Consider the following 23,137-nt stretch of genomic DNA (forward strand, 5'->3'; position numbering starts at 1 on the left):
TTAAATTAAATTTTTTTAATAAATATTTTTTCCGCAAATGGTATGGCATAAGCTAATATATATTCACAAGAGATAGTGCGGTAATTGAAGAATTTAACTCATTGTGATAAATGCTAGCCACGAGATTTAAAACTGCTTCATACTCAAGGTAAGAATCAAACTCTCGATTACTAATTAAGATTGAAAAAACTTTACCACCTCACTTAATTTATGTGATTCACTTAATTTATGTGATTATATAATATCGAAATGTAATAATGAGAATAAAAAATGGGGATTGTCCGGACACGTAATCAAATTACCCACTTCTCTCTCTCACACAGTGAACTTGATTCCAGGCTCCGTCTATATTAAGCTTTTTCCGCCTTCCCATTTCTCTCATTCTATTTTCACATTACAACAATGGCGGTTTCTGCCTCTTTCCTTCCTCCTCTTCCATGTCTCAAACCTACCCTTTCTTCCTACAAACATGTTAGTAACATATCTCTTTTCTTTTCTTCTTTTCTTTACCATAACATCAACACTTTATTACATGTTCTGCTCTCTGTCTTGTCTGTGTTTTTTCCAGTTGTGTCCCAAAGCCTGTGCTGGAAACTTTGAAGGCGATGAGGGTTGTAATAAAATGAAGATAAGGAAAGAAAACGATGGCTGGAAGATCGATTTCTCTGGGAAGAAACCGGCAACGCCATTGTTGGACACCATCAATTACCCTCTTCATATGAAGAACTTATCAACAAGGGTAACCAACAAAACCAGATGATCAATTTAATGAGATTGATTTTTTCTCTTACATATATACATATGTATGTATTGTGTTTTAGGAACTTGAACAACTGGCGGCAGAGGTTAGAGCTGATATTGTGCACACAGTATCTAAGACCGGAGGGCATCTTAGCTCAAGCTTAGGTGTGGTGGAGTTGACAATAGCTTTACACCATGTATTCGACACACCTGATGATAAAATTATATGGGATGTTGGGCATCAGGTGAGAGAATCGAGACTGCCGACTTGTTTCTTTGTTTGCTTTCATATGGGAGTTTATATGTAAATAGCATCTTCAAAGAAACTATTATTTGCAGGCATACCCTCATAAAATCCTGACAGGAAGAAGGTCCAGGATGCATACCATAAGAAAAACTTCAGGGCTTGCAGGGTTTCCTAAAAGGGATGAAAGTGTTTATGATACTTTTGGTGCTGGACATAGTTCCACTAGCATATCAGCTGGACTTGGTATGGCAGTGGCTAGAGACCTTTTGAAGAAGAAAAACAATGTGATTTCAGTGATTGGAGATGGAGCTATGACTGCTGGACTTGCATATGAGGCTATGAATAATGCAGGGTTCCTTGATTCGAACTTGATCGTCGTGTTGAACGACAATAAACAAGTGTCTCTACCTACTGCAACTCTACAAGGTCCTGCTACTCCTGTTGGAGCTCTTAGTAGGGCTTTAACCAAGATTCAGGCAAGCGCCAAGTTCCGAAAACTTCGGGAGAAAGCAAAAGTAAATTCTCTACGCTTGTTATTCATCTCTTGTGTTTGTATAGGCAGAAATCTGATTGTGTATATTACTTGTTGTTGAAGGGCCTAACTAAGCAAATTGGGGGTCAAACACATGAAATTGCAGCAAAAGTAGATGAGTATGCAAGAGGAATGATTAGTGCTTCTGGTTCCACTCTCTTTGAGGAACTAGGCCTATATTATATCGGTCCGGTTGATGGACACAATATTGAAGATTTAGTAGCTATGTTTGAGAAAGTGAAAGCGATGCCTGCCCCGGGGCCGGTCCTAATCCACATTGTGACAGAGAAAGGAAAGGGATATCCCCCAGCTGAGGCAGCAATTGATAAAATGCATGGTACCATTGCAACTCTTAATCACTTGTGATGTTATCACTTTTGTCAAAATGATGATTATTCTTCTATCTGGTCTCAGGTGTTGTAAATTTCGACATGGAAACAGGCAAGCAGTTTAAGTCCAAGTCCTCTACACTGTCGTATACTCAGTACTTTGCTGAGTCGCTCATCAAAGAAGCTGAGGCTGATGACAAGATTGTAGCCATCCATGCAGCAATGGGTGGGGGAACAGGTCTCAATTTCTTCCAGAAAAGGTTCCCGGACCGCTGCTTTGATGTGGGGATTGCCGAGCAACACGCAGTTACTTTTGCAGCTGGTTTAGCCACCGAGGGTCTCAAGCCATTCTGTGCTATCTACTCATCATTCTTGCAACGGGGATACGATCAGGTATGCTCTCGAAAACGGACATACTGCAGTGGATATATCGTATTGCAACTCTCAAAATTTCACTCCAATGGCAGGTGGTTCATGATGTGGATCTTCAGAAATTACCTGTACGGTTCGCAATGGATCGAGCTGGTTTGGTTGGAGCAGATGGACCTACCCACTGTGGTGCATTTGACATTACATACATGGCTTGCTTGCCAAACATGGTGGTAATGGCTCCATCCGATGAGGCCGAGCTCATGCATATGGTTGCAACATCAGCAGCCATCGATGACAGACCAAGTTGCTTCAGATTCCCTAGAGGAAATGGCACTGGAGTGGTTATCCCACATGATTACAAAGGAACTCCACTTGAGGTTACAATACTCAAATAATTTTAAACATCCAAAACAAATTAGAATCAAAGCAGATGAAGTGATTAATGTTTCTCTTGTACAACGGATGAACAGATTGGGAAAGGAAGAATAATTATGGAAGGCAACAGAGTAGCCATCCTGGGATATGGTTCAATAGTTCAACAATGCATGGAAGCAGCAAACATGCTGAGATCACAAAACATATACATAACAGTAGCTGATGCAAGATTCTGTAAGCCTCTAGACGGGGATCTCATCAAGCAATTAGCAAATGAGCATGAGATTCTTATTACTGTGGAAGAAGGTTCCATTGGAGGTTTTGGCTCTCATGTATCACATTTCTTGAGCTTGACTGGTATTTTGGATGGACCTCTCAATGTATATATATTTCCATTTTCATTTTCACCCCGTAAATATCAATTTCTAGCTTCTTTTTAATCATATCTAATTAGAATTAGAGGTGTTATGCAGTTGAGAGCAATGGTGCTTCCAGATAGATACATAGATCATGGATCACCCCAAGACCAGATAGAAGAAGCAGGGCTGTCTTCAAGGCATATCTCTGCAACAGTCCTATCTATGCTAGGAAGGCCAAAACAAGCCATGCAGTTCAAGTAGAGCACACAAATGGAACATTAGATATGTATTAAGCATATATATCTAGGATTAGAGAAACAAAGATATAGAAAATCTAACATTAAAGTTCTCAATATACAAGTGCAAGTTCCAGAGTGGAATAGCTGTATTGTAATGAATAAGTGCATAAAAGAAATGGAGGTTTGCAGTAGATGAAGAATATAATCCCCCCAACCCAACCACCCCCAAGAAAAGAAAAAATATGAAGCAATTATTTGATATTATACTCTGTTTTCAAATGAATTTGGCTGATGAAACACATTCAACTTGCACTCAAACCGTCCAAAATTTTGCTGGCAATTGACAAGTGTATCAAATTTATGCAGATTCTCTGTTGTATCAGCATCTCGTATGGATTATTTATTTGTGATAAATATGTATAATAAATTAAAATTTTAAAGGTTAAAATGTGCATTAAGGCTCTATACATTTTGAAATTTTAGTATACATTCAAACTCATTATGATTTATGCTCAAAACAAACCATAGTTCCTGCTTAGCCCATAAATAAGAGAATAATGTACATCAGCGCACTTGTACTGACAAAAATGTCATGCCAGTTGAACTAAGACTCAATCAGCTCAAACTTGTTATGATAAATAACTTTTTCTATTGGAATAATATTTTTTTAAAAAATTAGTGCCAACATTTTGATTGAAATAGTTAATAATATTAATTATTTGGACTAACTAATAACATTATAAAAGTAAAAGAATCAAATTATGTTAAAAATTAAAACATATAGATTGAATCTCAAGTTTCAACATAATATATTAGCTCAAACTAAAGTTTGACCATTGTCTCATAATATAAAAAAAAAATATGATATATCCAAACGAAATAAGAAATCATATATTAGAATGTAAGATGACATTCAAATTATATATAACCATATAATATTTTAATCAAAAAATTAACTATATTAATTACTTAGACTAATTAATAAATAATAATAATAAAAGTATGTTTGTTTGACATTGATATAAATGACAATTTTAATGGATAAAAATGATAACTTTTAGGTTGTTTATTATTATTTTTTAACAAAATTGAACTGAGCTTTATAATATAATAGCATAGTGTACAAGAAATAAAACTTTTAAGGCCAAAGCCATTAGGACGACCCACTTACCTAACCTATTAAAATAACAGAGAAAAACTTTTGAAAAAAGAAAACATCAAAATTAAAGCCCACTTCCTCCATAATTGCCTGAAGGTTTAACTTTCCTAAAAGCACCCTTTCCCATTCAAAGCAACGCTCCCCTAATATCCCAAGAGTCATTTCTCTTTCTAAACATTTTACTCCGACGTTTTGATTTCCATGGAGCAAACATTCATTTTCCTCATAAAAACCTCAGTCTGGTTCTCTCACCCATTCGTCCTCTAACGTTTTAACTGCATGCCTTGGTAACGCTTCTTCCAGGTAAAACCCTCTCCTTTGCTTCAGACTTTCAGTGGCTATGATGCCTGCCAAAGTGTTTGTTGTTCGATGGACATGTTGAAATTTTATGGATTTGAACTCTTTCTGTATAGTCTTTATATCGTGTATGATGGAGCATATTTTTTATTTATCTCTGGATTTTGAAATGCATTTCCTTATTACTGAAATGGAGTCCCCTTCAATATAGATTCTACGCTTTTTCATTGCTCACCCCATTCTTACTGCCTCTAAACATGCATGTGCCTCTGCTGCAAAAGCCGAATTAACATTCTCGTATATGGTCGCTCTGGAGACAACCACTCTTCCTCTTCCTTTTCTGGCAACTATTCCCGAGCTTGATCTAAAAAGATCTCGATTAAACCCTACGTCAAAATTGATTTTTATTGTCTTCTCCAGAAGGTGGGACCCATGAGTCTCTGATCGGTGCCCTTGTGAGTCCATTTTCCTCTAGTCTGTCCAACTTCGTTATGTATTTTTGAATAAAAGAGACAATACCTTTACTGGATTTCTTTATTTTTTTCATGCACATATTTGTTTCTCTTTGTCCAGAGGACCCAAAGGGATACACAGATCATTCGCTTCTGGGAATTGAGCAGTTATCAAAAGCCCAGGTAAGCCATTCAAACCAGTCAGGCACCATACTCTGATTTAGCCATTCTAAGTTCACTAATTGCCATACTTCTACTGAAACAGGAAAGTGAAGAAAAACATGTGTTATGTTGTCTGCTGCTTCCCCATATCTTGGGCAGTTTGTATTTGTTACTAATCTCTTGAAATGTAGATTTACTTTAGTAGGGATGTAATTTTTTGAGATGCGGCATACTGTAAGCTTTAATTTTAGAAGGGAGTTTTAGACTCCATAGTGCTCGGTAGAAATTCCTAGTTGATAGTTGTAATGTATGCATCGACCGCGTTAAAGGTATTGGAGATTATTTCTTTCCTCCATTCTCTCTTATTACTATCGATAAGCTCTGCAACATACTCCAAATTACAATCAATAACTGGATGACTTAACCTGTAATTATCAGAACCTGGTAACCATGCATGATTAAAAATGGAAACATAATCGCCTTTTACCACTCTCCAACACGTTCCTTCCTGAAGCACTTTCTTCGATACCCATATACTTTTTCACGTGTAAGACGCATTTGGTTTTAATGTTGCCTGCAGAAAATCCGAATTTGAGTAATATTTGGCTTTAAGACCTGTTGCCAATAATGATTTTGGGTTCGTTGTTTTGCTATTAAGGCTACGTTGAAATTTGCCAAATTCTGAAAACCCAGACCCCCGTTTTCCTTCATATCACATAACTTTCCCCACGTGCTGCCACCAAAACCTGGCCATTATTCCTTCCATTTCGTCACATAGTGATTTTTTCTTTGAAAAAAGGCTTTTTTCCTTCTACCGACTATATTAGGGAGACCCAAGTATTTCTGTGTTATTTGAATATCTCACTCCCATATCGTTAGATAATTGTAGTCTCACATTTTGAGAGTATTTGCACTAAAGAAAACTGTAGATTTGTCGAAATTTATACGTTGTCCCGAGCAGTCTTCATACTCTTTTAATATGTTTTTCAAGGCGATTACTCCTCTAGTTGTAGCTTCTCCAAAAAGTATGCATTCATCAGCAAAAAGTAGGTGAGAAATTGAAGGCCCACTTCTACTTGCCCTAACCCCCTTTAATTTCCCCTCTCTTCCAGCTAGACGCATAAGAGTAGATAAACCTTCACTACAAATCAAAAAGAGAAGGGCTTAGTGGGTCCCATTACCTTAGCCCCCTTGCAGGTCGAAACTTCTCTCCTCTCATCAAACTTTTGCCTAAGCCCTCCAATTTTTGTAATAAATCCCCACTTGTCATGCTCCAAATTCTTTGAATTCCTCCTCAAACGTCACTTGTCATGCTCCAAACTCTTTGAACTTCTCCCTCAAACGTCTCCTCCATCATCCACCAAAATAAATCTTTTTTGTTCCTCACTGTACCTTCCTGTCCTAATTGAATTAGGAGAGGACAATGGTCAGAGGAGTTTGACTAATTGAAGCATGCGTAAATTGTAATAGCCAACTTGTATTTGCCACTCCCTTATAAAGTCGCTCCCTCGTATTGGTTTCCAATGGATTTCCCCTTTCCCATGTAAACCATGGGCTTGAGAAACCCACATCATAAAGGCCACATTTCGATAATGTTTCACGAAACTGCTCCATTCGATTTTCTTCTCTTGGTTGACTACCCTTTTTTTCAGATGCGTATAGAATTTCATTGAAGTCTCCACAAACTAACCATGGAATATTAAAATTTATACTCAGTCTTCTTAATTCATTCCACGAGTCATTTCTTCTGTTTGCATATGGAGAACCGTAAAATCCTGTGAAGCGTCATTCTAATTGCTGCTCTTTTGATTTGATCATCACGTCCATATAGTTGCTTGAAAAGCTTCGTAATGTGATATCCTCTTTTTTCTATGCTAAACACAAACCTCCCTTACTCCCATCCGCTCCCACCTCAATCCCGTTAATGAAACCGTACCTCCTTCTGATTGATTCCATCTTACTCTTATCAATTTTTGTCTCCATAAAGAAGACAAGTTGGGGTTTATATAACTTCAGTACATTCCGTAATCGACATACTGCCCGTGGGTTCCCTAAGCCATGGACGTTCCAGCATAAGATCTTCATTGCACCCGGTCGGTAAGTTGACCGGTTGCTGCCGATCCTATTTGAGATGAAATTTTTGCTTCCTCTATCTTATCACCTTTTCCAACCATGTTTTCTTTAATTTCGGATTCCCCCACTGTCTGTTTTTCCCTTTTACTTTCGGCCGTATTTGGGCAGATCGATTTTGTATTTTCGAGATCATCCCAATCCCCTTTTCTTTTCGATAGATGGGCCCCCTCACTTTGATCTATTAGTGCATTGTTTCCTATTCTTCTCCATCCTTTCGTGGCCCTTTGGGTCCATCAATAATATTCTAAAAGAAAACAGTTTGGCCCATTTTCATAGCTGGAGGAAAATTGGCCCAAGTTGAATGTCAACTATGTTCTCTTGTATCCTTAATAGGACTTTGAGAGAGTGAGATTTCTTTGTTACATTCCTCTTTACCCTCACATTAAACTTTATCCTTATCTTTTTCTTTAATATCCGGTCGTAACCAATTTGAGTTCAAGTTGGTCTCGACCTCTCTTATTCCCAAGCTGTCCTTCATCGGCGTCCTCCTTCTCCCCTAATATCGGAATTTGAGTTACCCTCCATTCCTTCATCAGATCTTCCTAAGTAGTAGTGTTGTGGCATTGATTTCTTCATGGTAACTCCTAACTGCTTATTGACTTTCCCTATCAAATTTGATTCGACTTTCAATGCTAGCGAGAAAGGTGGATCCTCTTTCTATAATTCCTTAGATTCATCTGGAGTTTCATTGCATCCTTTATCCCATGTCCCATACACCTGCATCCAAAGCAAAAACAAGGAAATTTTTCATATTTAAAAGGAATTTAGGACTTTTCTTGCGTGCCTACCAGAATGAAAATCCCCCTACGTAATGGCTTTTGAACATCTAACTCCACTTTTATACGACAAAATTCCCCCATTAATTCTGAGGTAATGATTCCGAAAAAAGTGGATCCAATTGCATGTATAAGGTCTTTTTTGTCACATTTAGGTGGACAAGGACCTATTTTAAGCCAAAAAGGGGATTGAGTCAAACGAATATTGCTTCTATCTATCGATTTTTCCATTTTTTTTAAATTACCAAATTTTGTCTAAAAAACCATGGTCTCCCCGCCATTATTAATTCCAGATCTCCCTCATCTTCAAATTCAATCTTGAAGAAGTTTTGACCAGCAATCTTAATATCAATTTTTTTTTCTAGATACTCTTCAATTGGGCTCTAAAGCTATCGGGTTGTAGGATTTCGTCGTCAATACCATCCTTAAAAGAGTCGACTTTCCATTGGGGACTACCAATGAACTTTTGACTGTCAGATGTACCAGTTCTTCTTCCAGAAGAGAGATATCATCTCTCGACATAGCTATCTTCGTCACCACCCTACTCACTACCCAATCACAGCAGACATGTTTCTTTGGGAGACTAACGAGAGAGCACTCTTGACTTAGAGTTATTATTATTTAAGTGTTTACAGAAAGTTATTTTTTAAAATATTTTTTAGAGTATTTTGATAGATATTAAATTTAAATTATGCAATAATTAAGATACTTTGATTTTTGTTGGTGCTGTGTTACGAATAATATATATTACTTGAATTTAAGTTTTTTTATTGTGAGTTAAACCCTAATAAATACATTATATAGGGTTCAGCATAAATGAGTGTCAAATTTATATGTATTCGAGGGCTGACAGGGGCTCTGGTCCCCCTAAAATGGAAAATTTCTATTTAAGCATTTAATTTTTTTAAAATTTTAAATTAGTAAAGGTAAAATTGTACTTTGGCCCCCCTAAAATTATAAAAATTTGATGTAATCCTTTAAAAGTTATAAAGATATAGACTATAAAAAATTAAAATTTCATTCGACCCTCCTAAAAATTTGTTCTGGCTTTGCCCCTGTATTTATTATAAATTTAACCATAATAAATACACTATATAGACCTCAACATTCTCAAGAGGTGTCGAGCTTAGTATAAATTTAAGTATCATTTATCGTAAACTTAATCCTAATAAGTACGTTGTATGGATTTTAACTACAGGTGTCGAGTTTATGTTTAAATTATTATTTTTATGGTTTTACCCAACCTAACCCTAATAAATTAGTTTCAACACCCACAAACGACGACCTTTTCAAAAATAAATTTTCCGTGGTTATAAATACGACTTTCTTCATTTTGTTTTTCACACCCTAATTAAAATTGCCTCCCATCATTGTCGACTTCTGAACCCAAAAAACTTTCCATATCCTTTTTCACCTTAAATAAACTCTATTATAACTCTTGTGAGAGAAGTGAATCATGGGCGGAACCACCCAGAAGATTGTGGGGTCAATTAACCCCACAAGGATAAAGTGAAAAAATTTTATAATTTTATAGTGTTTTAATTATAATTGGTGAATTAATTTAAGAATCCTTTTTATAAAAATTATTTTATATAAAAATAAATAAATCTCTTTTCACTATTAAAATTCAAAAATCTTTAATTTTTTTTCTTTTTACACTCCTCACTTTTTTTTTTCAAATCTCTCTTATTTTCTCACACAATTTCTCTAGAATTTTTAATTTAAAAAGATATATGATCAATTTTCAATACTTTTAAGTGGGTCTCAATAATTTTCTTTTTTTTTTAAGCTTTATTTATTAATCTCCAGAAAAGTAGGATTGTGACTTTCTTGTGATATATTAAGATTTTTTGCAAAATTTAGTTTTTTTTATTTAGTGAATGAGTTTAGGGTATTGATTTTTTATGAGATTCTTAACATCTTCATTGGGTAATAATTTTTAGAGGTTAATACAAATCATTGAAAAAAATTAGGATTGATTGTATTTATAATATTGAATTTCTTGAATATTGGTTAGAAATTTAACATTTTTATTTAGAAATTGTTATTGTCTGCTAATGTGATTATTATGAATCTTATGTTTGAAAATTGGTATATTACATTATAATAATACAAAAAAAACACTTAAGTGATTTTTTTTTTGTGAAAGAAAATTACTAGTTATATGTTGGCTTCGTGAAAATTTTTATGTTTAAACTTTAGATTTTTTTGTTCTAAATGTTTAACAAGAATGAAAAAAATTAAAAGAAAATCTACTAGTCAAGTAGAGTATTTTCTAAAAGAAATGCTTAGATTTATTTGTTTTGAATGTTGGCTTGCATTGATTTTTCTAGTTGCTACAAGTGTAGAAAGAATGTTTTTTGGAATGTAAATTGTGAAAAATCGTTTGAGGAATCAAATTGGAGGTTAATAGATGAATGAATGATATATTTAACAATATTGACAATAAAAAGATAATTCAACAGTTTCAACACAATTATAAAATATAAAATAGGTACATTCAAATTACTTTGATGTACCTTTTCTGTTTGTTACTCGTTTAATAGTTTATAGTCTTACATTTAACCTAATTGGTTTATCAACTATTAACCTTATGTATTAGTTTATATGACTTTTAATTTTTTTTTAAATAATCCCGCAATCCAAATTTCTTTTCTACCTAGTAAGATACCTCCTATTCTATTGCAACCGTTGTTGCTCATGACTTTGATGAAAAGGTAGCCACTTCCACTATGGGGAAGTGACAGCAACCTAAAAGCCGTAGCCCTAAACATGGACCTTCCAATTGAAGGAGCCATTGTCACAAAATTTTCTCTGTTGTCTTAACTTTGATATATAATATAAGCAGAAAATGAATTGCGAACAAAAAATCAAGGTTTTTAAGGTAAAAGATATAATTAGAGAGCATTGAACTATTCATACAAATGTAAAAGTTTATATGATGTTTGAAGTGATGAGTAAAAGTTTATATGATGTTTGAAGTGATGAGTTTGAGTTCATATTTCACAATTGGTGCCATATATGAATTCAAACTTTGATCCTTGGATACCATACTAAAAATAAGTTTATTTCTTTTTTATATTTATATATAACACTTAAATAAATATAATAAATAACAAGTCTGATGACTTTGGAACATTATTTTAATGATAATTTTTTGCGTTATAAAAGAAATATAAATTAAATAAAAACAATCAAACTACTGCAGCGTTTTGGCAATGCTAAACAAACAAAAGCATGAGTGAAAATATACAACCAAATTTAGGATACCCTTGAATGCTTTTTCATTGGGATTTAATCTAAATAAACGGTATGAGTCATCACTATCTGCTACTTGTAAATCAAACTGGTTCACTCAGGAAAGATCAAATATTGGGTACTTCATTCCAAAATTCCTTTTTAACTACATTTTCCAACAAACAGGAACTCTTCTTCTTTAATCTTTCCCACAACTACCTTCCTTTGTTTATATCTATTTGTTATGTCTGTTAAATTATACCAATTTCACTTCTATACTCTACAAGGATTTTACAAGGAATCATGCATTCTGGTTGGCTTGGATGAAGGCTTGCAGCAAGCTTTGTGCTATAAGGGTTTGATCTGGAGTCCCAGATATCAACACCCTCCCCTCACTTTCACCACCACAAGGTTCATGTACTTCAACCTTTGCACCTGAGATCTGATTTTCCACTACCATTTATAAATTTATAAACATAATAAAACTCCTACATAATTCAGGAAACGTTTCTCTTCTTTTCCCTAGCATTACCTCTTTGAGACGAGCAAGGTTGCAGCCATTTTTGCCGTAGATCGAGTCAAAAGCATCTTCATGAACTACAATCTCCACACCTGTATTTTTCACAATACTAGATTTCTTGCCGCTGCATATTGAGAAACTCAAAATCAGATTAGCAACAAATGTAGTTGTATGCATACTTGATCACATGATAGATGAGAATAAGTCAGATGGTATCAGAATCTACCCAGAAACCATAGATTAAGATGAAGCATTTTTTATTAGTCTCAAATTAAAATTGTTCCTTAGCTTGGCGAAGGATTATTACATGTGATGAACCCACCTCCAACAAAAGGTAAGCAGCCATGGCATACTATCTCAACATTGCTCATGGCAGCAGTTATAATAAAACCAACATTGTGTTGTAAAACACACTTACCTTGCTTATCTTGAAAGCAAGGAAAACAAAAACAGCTTTTATGCTATTTTTCTTATAATACTGACCTTTCAAGTTCTAGACACCCTTTATCATCTCCATTGGCCAGCTCATGTCTTTCAACAGTCTGCAACCACAGCCAACCCCAAAGACTTTAGGTCCTCAAAAAGAATTAATGGCCTTCAAATACTAGGGTAACTTAAGCAAAAAACAAAAACTGCAAAAGAATAAATAAACATCTTTCACCTCTAATAGCCGAGATTTGGTCGGACAGTCTACACCATCAAAGAATTCAATATTACCCATTGCTCTTGTTAAAGCACTCTCTTCATCAGAAGCAGGAGACACATCTAAAGATTGAACCAAACCAGAAAAAGTAGTCTCACTCCCTCTGTTGTAGGGGCTTGGGCCTCCCACTTCATTGAGCATATCACATGGAAGTAGAGAATCAAGAGACGTCTCAAGGTCAAAGCTCCCTCCCGAGGTAGTTGAGCTATGATGAACACCTTGGATGGCAACCATATTCCCATTTCCTGCAGCCTGCAAATAAACCCACCCAAACTTTGAGGCTCTTGTACACATTCCTATAAATTAGCGAAAGCAATAATTCAAGAGGAGAAAAGAAACAAAAGGGGAAGAGCTTTTACCTCTTGTGGTTGCAGTTTTACTGGCTGAGGACCAGAAGTATTTTCTGAGTGCCCAGTGTGCAATCTTTGAGCTAAATTAGGTCCATTATCATTATCTAATATTGAGCTTGTTGGTTGGAGAACTTGAGACGGACCTGTCTCCGTTACTTCTCCGTAGCAGTTGCTCACTCTATTTTCATTCAGCACTTCATGTGGCAAGAGATTATCCCTTAGTCTACTAGTAACTTGAAAGATGGCATTCTGCACGCTTTTATAGTTGCCAGTAATCTGCAAAGATAGAAGTAAAACAACAACGAAATCTCCTTGAAGAAGAAATTGATTATCAGGGTGGCACCCAAAACTTCATCACTTGTTGAAGTAACAAACAGAAAGTGAATTTTATTCAAGAGCCTGAAAATATAGCCGCTTGTTGTAATCAGGATGAAACCAACTAATTTGAATCATCTTCAAGGTATTGACAATCTTGAGTTAAAACACAATTAGACTTCCATGATTCTAAAAGTTAAATTATCAAATGAAGTTATGATATTGATATTGATCACCAAAATGATGGAAGAATGAGGACTTATACTGCACACCAAAAGGGGGAAATTGCCCATGGAGCTAAAAATTATTCTTCTTATATTTAAAAAATAGGGTTTCAAAATGAAAATGTTAATTATACTAAATGAGAAGCAATGGGAACTCAGTTAATCCTTCCTACATTTCAACAAACATAAACACTTGCTAAAGAAACAACATTTGCACCTGTACTACATTCTCCGGAGAATGGCCCAGTGATAGCTCCTCAATCAAGACTTGTATGTCAGCGCCAGTGAGTTCTGCAATCTCAAAAAGTACCCTACCTTCTTTGTCCTTCAAGCAGTGGACAATGTTGGAAGCAACTAGAAGCCTAAGAGTCACAGGAGTGCCCTTAATCAGGACTGACTGAAATCCTCTCTCAATGTCAGCTTCAACGGATCTTGCAAATACAAGAACAACAGCATTTTGTGCAGGAGAATACTGTGATTCAAGGTTCTACAGTAAACAAAAGCCGTTTCAAGTCAGAAGGTATGCACAGGCAATGCTGTCTATAAAAAACTACTGGCATTAGGAAAACCTCTGCAATCAGCTTTGAGACTAACCTCCAAGGCAGAAATGGTGACAACACGATCACGATGATCGGTTTCCAGGGACTCAAACATTATAGAAGCACCAGTTTGATTTTGCAAAGCTTTGACAATGGCACCCTTCTTGCCAATGATGGCCCCAGCAGCACCATTGGAACAAAGCATTCTAAAGACAACTTTTTGAGTACGATCTGAATCCGGTTTGGGATCTCCATCACCAACCACCAACGAAAAGTTGGCATTAGAAACACCTCTCACCAAATTTTCAAGCATGGGTGGGAAAAGCGAACTAAGATGCGGAAAAAGTTCTTCGCCTGAATTAGGGGAGGTTCCACGTGAAGGTTGCTCAGTAGGCATACTCATCTGCGTTGGCTCTTTGTCCGTGGATGGGCAAGCTTGAAGATAGCCAGATACAGCAACCAGCGCTTTCTTCACAGCCAAAGTACCACCAGTTATCTGCCAAATTACTAAAACTAATCAAACAAACAAGTTATAGTGATATTAACTACATTCAACGATAATTCGTAATGCTTGTTTATAAGTTCTTCGTTCAATTGAAGCAGTACAACCACAATTAACCACCACCATTTTCACATTCAGAACAGAAGTTTCATCAATATCCCTGTTTTTTTCTGTATGTTACATATGGGAGCCCATTTAGTTCAGGCCACACTACCAGGCATTCACACGTGCTATATTGTTACAATTATTTATATTTTCTTTCACTTTCTCGAGAACCAAACAAACAATTAAAAACAACCTCTTACCTGAATTAACTGATCAATTTTTCTTCCGCATGGCGGCGGCGGCAAAATCCTAATTTTCGCTCCACTCTCTGTCCTCATTCTCACAATATTCTTCCCTCCTTTCCCCACAACGAAACCAATTTGTGCCGTCTCAGCCAGCACACCACAGTAAGCTTCTTCATCCTCACCATCGCACGCGTTTCCCCACTCTCTCTCCGCTTCCACTTCCCACACGCGCTGGAAGACCCTAATCATTGCTTCCTGAGCACACGAAACGTAACATACTTCTCCCTCACCCAAACTAAACTGTCTTTCGACCGATCCCGACCCCACTACCAATATAACTCGGTGATCCGACCCGCCGACAGATTCTTCGCAGTGGATTCTAGAGGAAGTCTCGCGGCGAAGTTGAGAAACAACGGCGCCGGAGCTCCCGATGAATCCGCCGATGGATGATGCGTGGCATATTACACGAAATGACACCTGGCCCGGCAAGGGAACGATCTTCGGCGGTGGGGCTTGGCGTCCCCTCCGATGGTTATAGGAGTTTTGCATTTGGAAGATGACAAAAGACAGGATGGTGACTCAGTGAGTGCAACGGAGAAAATGGGAAACGCGGTGTATGAATTAGAGAAGGGGAGTGACTGAGTTGCGACCGAGTATTCAGCTTTGGGAATAAATGAAAAGTAGAAATAGCTTTCTTTGTGGATTTCTGAAAGAAAATTCTCATGATATGTCGGAATAATTGGCAAGAGAATTAAAATGGAAAAAGAGAAATTATTTCACTCCTTAAATTTGGCTAATTTGACTTCATTTCACTTTATTTAATGTTTGAAATGACTGTCTTTATTTTTTATTTAGTGTTAGCGCGATAAAAATAGAGATTGGATTCTTGGATATATATTTAAGGTATTATTCGATTTTTTATGTAGAATTTTGGGTATTTTAGATAGTTTAAAACTTATTCATTGAAAAGACCATGGTAAGGTAGTTATTCAATCAAATAGTTAAAGCTATATACGGTAGTGTTTCGAAGATATCAAACTCTGCACTGATCAAAAGGATACACTGCATATTGTCTCAAGAAAGTTAATAGACTTTACGATACATTTTTAGGGAGGAGAATCAAAGTGTTGATTATCTAGCCAAATTGACTTTTGAAAGAAAATATGTTTTATAACTGGTTGAGGCCCTTCCAAAAGACGCTTTAGCATTTCTTAAAGCAGATAAAGAGAAATTTTTGCATCCCTCATTATTTTCGTGTAACTTAGTTTCGTAATGTTTTTCTTTCACCAAAAGAATACATTGTGGCATATATAGAAAAATAATTAATTAATTATATTTTAAATATTCTTATAAATTTATATAGGCATTAAAAATTCATTTCTAATTATCTATTGAGGGTTCGTTTGTTTACATGTAAAAGGTTTTACGGAAAATATTTTTTGTATTTTCCTGTATTTGTTTCACAGAAAACAACTTAGTCAACAGAAAATAACTTATAGGTCAACGTAAAATAAGTTTTTTTCTTGTAAAATTACTTACCCTTTTAAAGTATTATATAGGTAATAAATTTTATTATATTGGTAATAAATTTATTTTTATTTTTTAAAATATTTAAAATATTAATATAAAATATTATATTTTTTAATATTATTAAATATACATATTTAATTATTATAATAAATTATTAATATAATTTATTATTTTAATAATAAATTTTAAATAATATTCTTCACATATTATTAAAAATATTCAATATTAATATTTTAATAATAAATATTTATTACAATTATAAATATATTAGTAATAAATGTTTTGTAGTATAAAATTTAAAATATGTCATAAGTCTATGTACTCTTCATAAATTTGTAATTTAGCCTCTGTACTGTTATTTTCAAGAATTTAGTCCATCTACTTCTCAGATTTGAAAATCAAGTTCAATTGTTGACATTGTTAAATTTTTTTATCAATTTTGTTGATGTCACATTTTTAAATAAAAAATACTCACTTGATAGTCATCTAACTAAAAATGACATTGTAATAAACTTGAATTTAACAAAATATTTTTAATATATGCATAGTCAATGTAAAATATAAATTTATATATATAAAATAAACTCAATTAAACAATAAAAAGATAAGAAAATCTCAAAGTATATTTGTTTAATTGAAAACAGCTTTTATGAGATATTTTTAAGAAATCTATCAAACAACAGAAAATATTAACTTTTTCAAGAAAGTAAGTCATTTTTCAAAAATCATTTTTCAAAAGCTATTTTCAGTGAAACAAATAGGCCCTAATTTTATTTTTTAATAAAAAAATTTATTTACATTTTAAAAAATAAAAGCAATCCTAAAATTTTAATATATAATGATTTTAAATATTAAGTTATGATAGTAATAAATATTAAAGTATAATAATTTTAATTAAATAATCATAATTTTTAAAATTTTAACATTTTAGATTAATATGGAAATAAATGATTAACTTATTATTTAATTAACATGAAGTGTATAAAATTATATTGAGGAATTGTTTAATGATCATTCGCTCACCATTTAATTAATACATAATGTGTCAAATATATATAAATGTATTCAATAATTCTTAACACAATGAATACATAGACTGATTCCAGATAGTATTACTCCTTCTAATTGTTCCTATCTTTGGAACTCATTATCTAATGTTTGGGACAAGGTCAAGAAGGGATTGTTTTGAGTGATAAAAGATGGAAGTGATTAACTTTTGGAATGATGATTGGGTAAGAGAAGTGGGACCTTTAAAATATCATTTTAATGGTCATGGGATTCTTGATGAAGCAACTTGAGTTGTGATGCGACTTTATCATATGGTATATGGAATACACAATAGTTATCAATGGTGCTTCCCCAACAAGTGGTCGAACAGATTAGGGCCTGCAAAGCACCAATGTGAGAAGCAAGGGAGGATCCGAATACGCTGCCATGATTTATGTGGAGCTTTGGGTGCAGATTCACGATTTGTCTCTGGGTTTGATGTCGGAAGCAATGGTGCGACAATTTGGTTCTTTTCTGGGTAGTTTTCTTGATTATGATGCGAAGATTTAATTTATTGTGCAAAGAGGTATATGAGGATTAAGGTTCAACTAGATGTTCGACTTCTATTGAAGCGTAAAAAAAAGATTGTGTTAGGAGCTAGTAGGACGGTATATGCTAGGTTTAAGTATGAAAAGCTTAGCCTATTTTGTTTTCTCTATGGTAAGCTTGGTCGTGGGGAGAGTTTTTTCCCAGTTAGGGTGAGGACAGATCTAGCTAAGATCATTTTTGGTTGGGATATTTCGTTACGTGCTCTAGTGAGAAGAAGATCCTCGTTGGTTAGCTGATGGTTACGGAAGCCGGATGAAACGGTGAGCCAGAGATTGGATAAGAATAGGAGTATGAACGGGTGTAATTTTTGGGATAACGTTATGGATTTCTATCCAAATCGCAATCAAAATTTCTAAGGTCCATAAGATTCCAATCGGTTAAAGCAAAGGAAAGAGTATCTAACTGGGAGAATAACTTGAATATTAATGAGCCTAATGATTCTAGGCTTATAAAGTTGGGCTCTGATGGTGAAGAATGTCCTATTCAATTTGTTGATAAGAAAAAAAGACAACGAACACTTGGAGTAACCTCTGTTGATTTGTTCAATGGTGATGTTGGGGTGGTAGGGGAAGGTCAAGATAGATCGGCTAGCTCTACAATGCAGGGTGGTGAGCGTAATGAAAACCCTAAGTTGGGATGTTTCTGGGCAAGGAAAACCATGGGCTATAAATCGTCTTAAGAATAAGTTGAGAGAAATTTGTCCCAAAATTATGTTTCTTATGGAAACAAAAGTTAGCTCGAGAATGATAGAAGTAGTTAGGAGGAAGTGTGGATTTCCTAATGAAATCGATGTGGGTGTAGTGGGTTCTAGAGGAGGATTATCATTGGGTTGGCTACAAAGTTGTGTGGTTAGTTTGCAAAGTTATTCGCAGTATCATATTGATATTGAAATTCAAGATGAACAAGAGGGTTTATTATGGCGTTTTATTGGTTTTTATGGGCATCCTGAGGAACAACTAAGGAGTTATTCTTGGGACCGCCAATTGGGTCAAGATCAATATATTTTGTGGTTGGTAGTTGGGGGCTTAAATGAGATTCTTTTGAAAAAAAAGATGGATGATTGCGTGCGGAGAGGAATATGGAGGCTTTTAGATCTTCTCTGCAAGATTTGTGATCTAAGTGATTTGAGGTTTTTAGGATGTTGGTTTACGTAGGAAAGAGGTAGATTAGCGGCAAACAACATTTAGGAAAGGCTTGATAGGGGAGTGGCGAATACAACATGGTGGAGTATGTTTCCCAATTATTCTATTTCTCATTGGGCATATTCTTTTTTTGATCATTGTCTGATAGTAGTAGATACGGAAGGGAAAATAAGCTTTTAGTAGAGAGGGGGTAGTCATAATTTCTATTTTGATGCTAATTTATGTTTAAAGGGGTCTTGTAATGAAGAAATACATCAGTTTTGGTCATCATCTTTAAATGTGTTACCTTTAAAATTGGTTGGGTTGGGAAGAAAGTTAAGACATTGGAGTCATACGGTTAAAAGAAATAGAGAGGTTAGTAGAAAAAAAGGCTTGAACTCATAATGAAATAACTTTATGAAAAAGATCTAGACGATGATATTCTCTCTGAGTTGTTAAAGATTCAACTTAAACTAAATTTAGAAGCAAATAAGAAGGAATTATTCTAGGAACAGGAGGCTTGTGTCAATTAGCTATCAAATGGTGATAGAAACACTACTTTCTTTCATAAGGTTGCATCTAGTCAGAAAAATGCAATAAGATTGTCGATATTGAGGGTGGAGAGGTAGGTTGGGTATCTAAGGAGGAAAAGGTTTTGAAAATTGCCTCAAACTATTTCATAGAGCTTTTTATGGCCTCCCCTGTAGGGGATGCTTTGTGGATTTATGCTAATGTTCAAAGAAAGGTTTCACCGAGTATGGATGAGGAGTTGTTGCTACCTTTTAGATTTGAGGAAGTTTTGGCTGCGATCAAGTCTATGGCACTTATTAAAGCATCAGGTATTGATTGTTTCCCTACTCTTTTCTATAAAAAAAATATTGGCATATTGTAGGCAAATATGTTACGAAATACTGTCTTACGATTCTTAGTGGGGAGGTTGTTGTTGAAGAGTTAAATAAGACTCACATTATCTTGATCTTGAAGGTTAATAGTCTCAGAAACATGACACAAGTTAAACCTATTAGTTTGTGCAATGTTTTATATAAAATCATTGCAAAAGTAATAGTGACAGAATGAGTGGTGTTTTGGGAGGTTGTGTTGATGAGGCCCAATGAGCTTTTATACCTGGAAGGCAGATATCTGATAATGTTTTAGTTGCGTAAGAAATTTTACTTTCCCTTAAAATTAAAAGATCTGGTAAGCGGGGTAATTTTGCGCTTAAGCTCGACATGAGCAAAACGTATGATAGCGTGGAGTGAGATTTCTTAGCAAGGATGATGTTACAGTTGGGTTGTAATACCCCCTACCCATATTCGTCGCCGAAATGGGGTATGAGGCATTACCAGATTTTACCGAATAAATTTTTCGCAAAATCCCAAAGTTTTTTTTTGAACTCAATATAACCCCTTTATAAGTATCTAACCTTCCCTACAATTTTAAACCGAGACCAATCCAACACAACCAATCCATTTCAACATATTTTCAAGATAGATTTAACGTATTCATAAGATAACCTCATCGCATACCAAAACCAAAATTTGTTAGACATACCAATGGCTAACCATACAATCATTTCACATTAACATTTACTTTACTAGCTTATACATGCCATTGATTTCCAAAATAAAGTTTCTTTATATACCGAGATCTTGAGGTTGATAGTGTGATACGTCTCTGACCGAATCCGACCTCCGAGCTCTTAACACTACAAAACAGGGGGAAAAAAACAAGGTAAGCACTTTGTGCTTAGTAAGTTCATGTAACCAAAATTATACTTACCTAATATTTTCAATAAAATGCAATAAACATTCATACACCATTCAATACATTATTCCCCTAACATGCACAAACTCAACATTTAAGTTAGTTCAATAATTCAATGTATCAATAATATATAACACGATTGATGAGCTCATCAATACCACGATTTTCATTCCCTTGTTATTTTTCCATATTTATCCCGTTGAACTTCTCAGAATTTCGATGGATTTTCAGGGGTACACTTTAGTGTACAAATCCGGGTCCGTCAATTCATATTCATGTGCGCACATTTCCATTTCAGAGAGCACACTCCCGCGAACCTCATCCTTACAGTGGGATTACCTGTCCAGGCTAAATCACTAAATCGATAAAATTCTTCGGGAGGGCTATATCAGGATAGGATCACTCGTTCGGGCTAGATCCTTTTTACCATTAATTCCTTTTTAGTGATCCATCAAATTTTCCTTTCATTCAACCGAGATTTATTTTCTCTTTTCATCAAGAATATCAATACTTCATCAATTATCATACAATAAACATCCAAATCATATTCACATCAAGAAAAATATATTTCAAGCATTTAAGAATATAATTTAAGTTACACGAACTTACCTCGATACTTGTTCGTAAACAAAAATCTACTAACCCCAAAATTTTTCTTTTCCTTGATCTAGCTTCGTATTTAAATTTTCTGGATCTAAATAAATAAATTTAATCATTAATCTAATACATTTCATGTTCATATGTAACATTCTCAATAATTCCATTATTATTTATAGTGCATTCAATGCTATCTCACTGAGTCATAGTCACTAAATTATTTATATCTTGAGCTACGGAACTCCAAATTAATATCCGCTAATTTTCCCCAAAACTAGACTCATATATCTTCTTACCATAAAATTTTCAAAATTTTTGGTTTATCCAATAAGTACAGTTTATTCTTTAAAGTTTCCCCTATTTCACTATTTTATAGTTCCGACCCCTCTTCACTAAAAATTAATTATCTTGTTGTAAAGAATTCAGATAATGTTATTGCTTGTTTCTTTTGAAAATAGACTTATTAAGGATTTTATAAATATAAATTTAAGCCCCTAATTATTTTTCTCCAATTTTTGATGATTTTCCAAAGTAAAAACAGGGGAACCCGAATTCATTCTGAACTTGTTTTACAAAATCTATTATATCTCATGATTTACAATTTCATTGCTTACATCGTTTCTTTTGTAAGAAACTAGACTCAATAAGATTTAATTTCATATTTTATTCATCCTCTAATTTGATCTCTACAATTTTTGGTGATTTTTCAAAGTTAGACTACTGCTGCTGTCCAAAACTACTTTAGTGCATGATGCTAATTACCATTTTTCCCTAAGCTTTCAATAAATGATAATTTCATCCCTACTCAATTAACCTCTCAATTGAGCTATTTTTTCTCAATTAACACTTTATCCCATCACTTTAAACTACTTTATAACCTTTGGAAATCAGAATTTTAGCACTAGACTTTAATTCCAAACCTTTTCACAATTAGGCCCTACAAATCAATTTCTATTGAAATTACCTAATAAAATCATCTCATAAACAAATTAAAGCTTCAATTTCATGCTATTTCATCATAAACTTCCAGCACATATTCATAGCAACTTTCAATTTCATTCATAAAATCAAAAACTAATGAATTTAGTAATAAGACCTAGTTGTAAAAGTCTTAGAAACACAAAAATTACAAGAAAAAGGAAAGGATTAACTTACTTGGTGCAAAAATTATGAAAAACCAGCTTGAATAAACCCTTAGGATGTTTTTGGCTGATGAGAATGCAGAAAAATAAAGAGAATTCTAGATATTCCAATTTGGTCCCATTTTACCCTTATTTCACCAATTCTCCTAATTTTTCTAAGCTTATGCCGCCTAAAATATCTCCTTTTAGGCTTATTTTCAATTTATGTCCCTTCTCATTTAACAATTGAGCTATTTAATTATTCTAGTAACTTTTACACCTTTTTCAATTTAGTCTTTTTCACTTAATTGACTACCCAAACATTAAAATTTTCTAACGAAATTTTAATACCATATTACTAACACTTCATAAATATTTATAAAAATATTTCAGACTCGATTTTACGAGATCGAGGTCTCGATACCTTGTTTTTACCCAATTTCTTCAATAATTTCTTTTTCTAACTAACCACTAAATCGATAAAATTCTTCTATCTATATTTTTATACGATTTTCCTATAATATCAATATTCATGCAAAAATATTAAAATAAATT

General features: G+C 34.3%; 2 protein-coding genes and 1 long non-coding RNA gene across 6 annotated transcripts; 2 read left to right on the top strand and 1 right to left on the bottom strand.

The window, feature by feature from the left end:
* The first annotated feature begins 313 nt into the window (after positions 1–313).
* On the top strand, positions 314–3,458 carry LOC107945427 (probable 1-deoxy-D-xylulose-5-phosphate synthase 2, chloroplastic). Of its 2 annotated transcripts, none has more exons than XM_016879434.2 (9): positions 314–471; positions 569–739; positions 822–986; positions 1,081–1,503; positions 1,584–1,857; positions 1,935–2,242; positions 2,317–2,598; positions 2,692–2,976; positions 3,070–3,458. In XM_016879434.2, exons 1-9 carry the CDS (start codon positions 403–405, stop codon positions 3,214–3,216), a joined length of 2,124 nt encoding a protein of 707 aa, XP_016734923.1. In that variant the 5' UTR covers positions 314–402; the 3' UTR covers positions 3,217–3,458. The 2 variants fall into 2 exon arrangements, with proteins under 2 accessions (XP_016734923.1, XP_016734924.1); XM_016879435.2 differs by having other exon boundaries at positions 2,692–2,953.
* A 940-nt stretch (positions 3,459–4,398) lies between these two features.
* LOC107945426 (uncharacterized) lies at positions 4,399–5,619 on the top strand. 2 transcript variants are annotated; one of them, XR_001696542.2, is made up of 4 exons: positions 4,399–4,656; positions 4,862–5,105; positions 5,224–5,285; positions 5,368–5,619. It is a non-coding gene; the product is annotated as an uncharacterized lncRNA (long non-coding RNA). The 2 variants fall into 2 exon arrangements; XR_001696541.2 differs by having other exon boundaries at positions 4,408–4,656; positions 4,932–5,105.
* Positions 5,620–11,440: 5,821 nt separating this feature from the next.
* On the bottom strand, positions 11,441–15,695 carry LOC107945425 (KH domain-containing protein HEN4). 2 transcript variants are annotated; one of them, XM_041106585.1, is made up of 8 exons: positions 14,869–15,695; positions 14,117–14,557; positions 13,740–14,009; positions 12,993–13,259; positions 12,592–12,885; positions 12,414–12,472; positions 11,943–12,054; positions 11,441–11,863 (listed from the first exon to the last, which is right to left on the bottom strand). In XM_041106585.1, the coding sequence occupies exons 1-8, from the start codon at positions 15,400–15,402 to the stop codon at positions 11,789–11,791; spliced, it is 2,052 nt and encodes a 683-aa protein (XP_040962519.1). In that variant the 5' UTR covers positions 15,403–15,695; the 3' UTR covers positions 11,441–11,788. The 2 variants fall into 2 exon arrangements, with proteins under 2 accessions (XP_040962519.1, XP_016734922.1); XM_016879433.2 differs by having other exon boundaries at positions 11,441–11,852; positions 14,869–15,692.
* Between the last annotated feature and the right edge of the window lie 7,442 nt (positions 15,696–23,137).

This window comes from Gossypium hirsutum, chromosome D12, assembly GCF_007990345.1.
Source record: "Gossypium hirsutum isolate 1008001.06 chromosome D12, Gossypium_hirsutum_v2.1, whole genome shotgun sequence".
Taxonomy (NCBI): domain Eukaryota; kingdom Viridiplantae; phylum Streptophyta; class Magnoliopsida; order Malvales; family Malvaceae; genus Gossypium; species Gossypium hirsutum.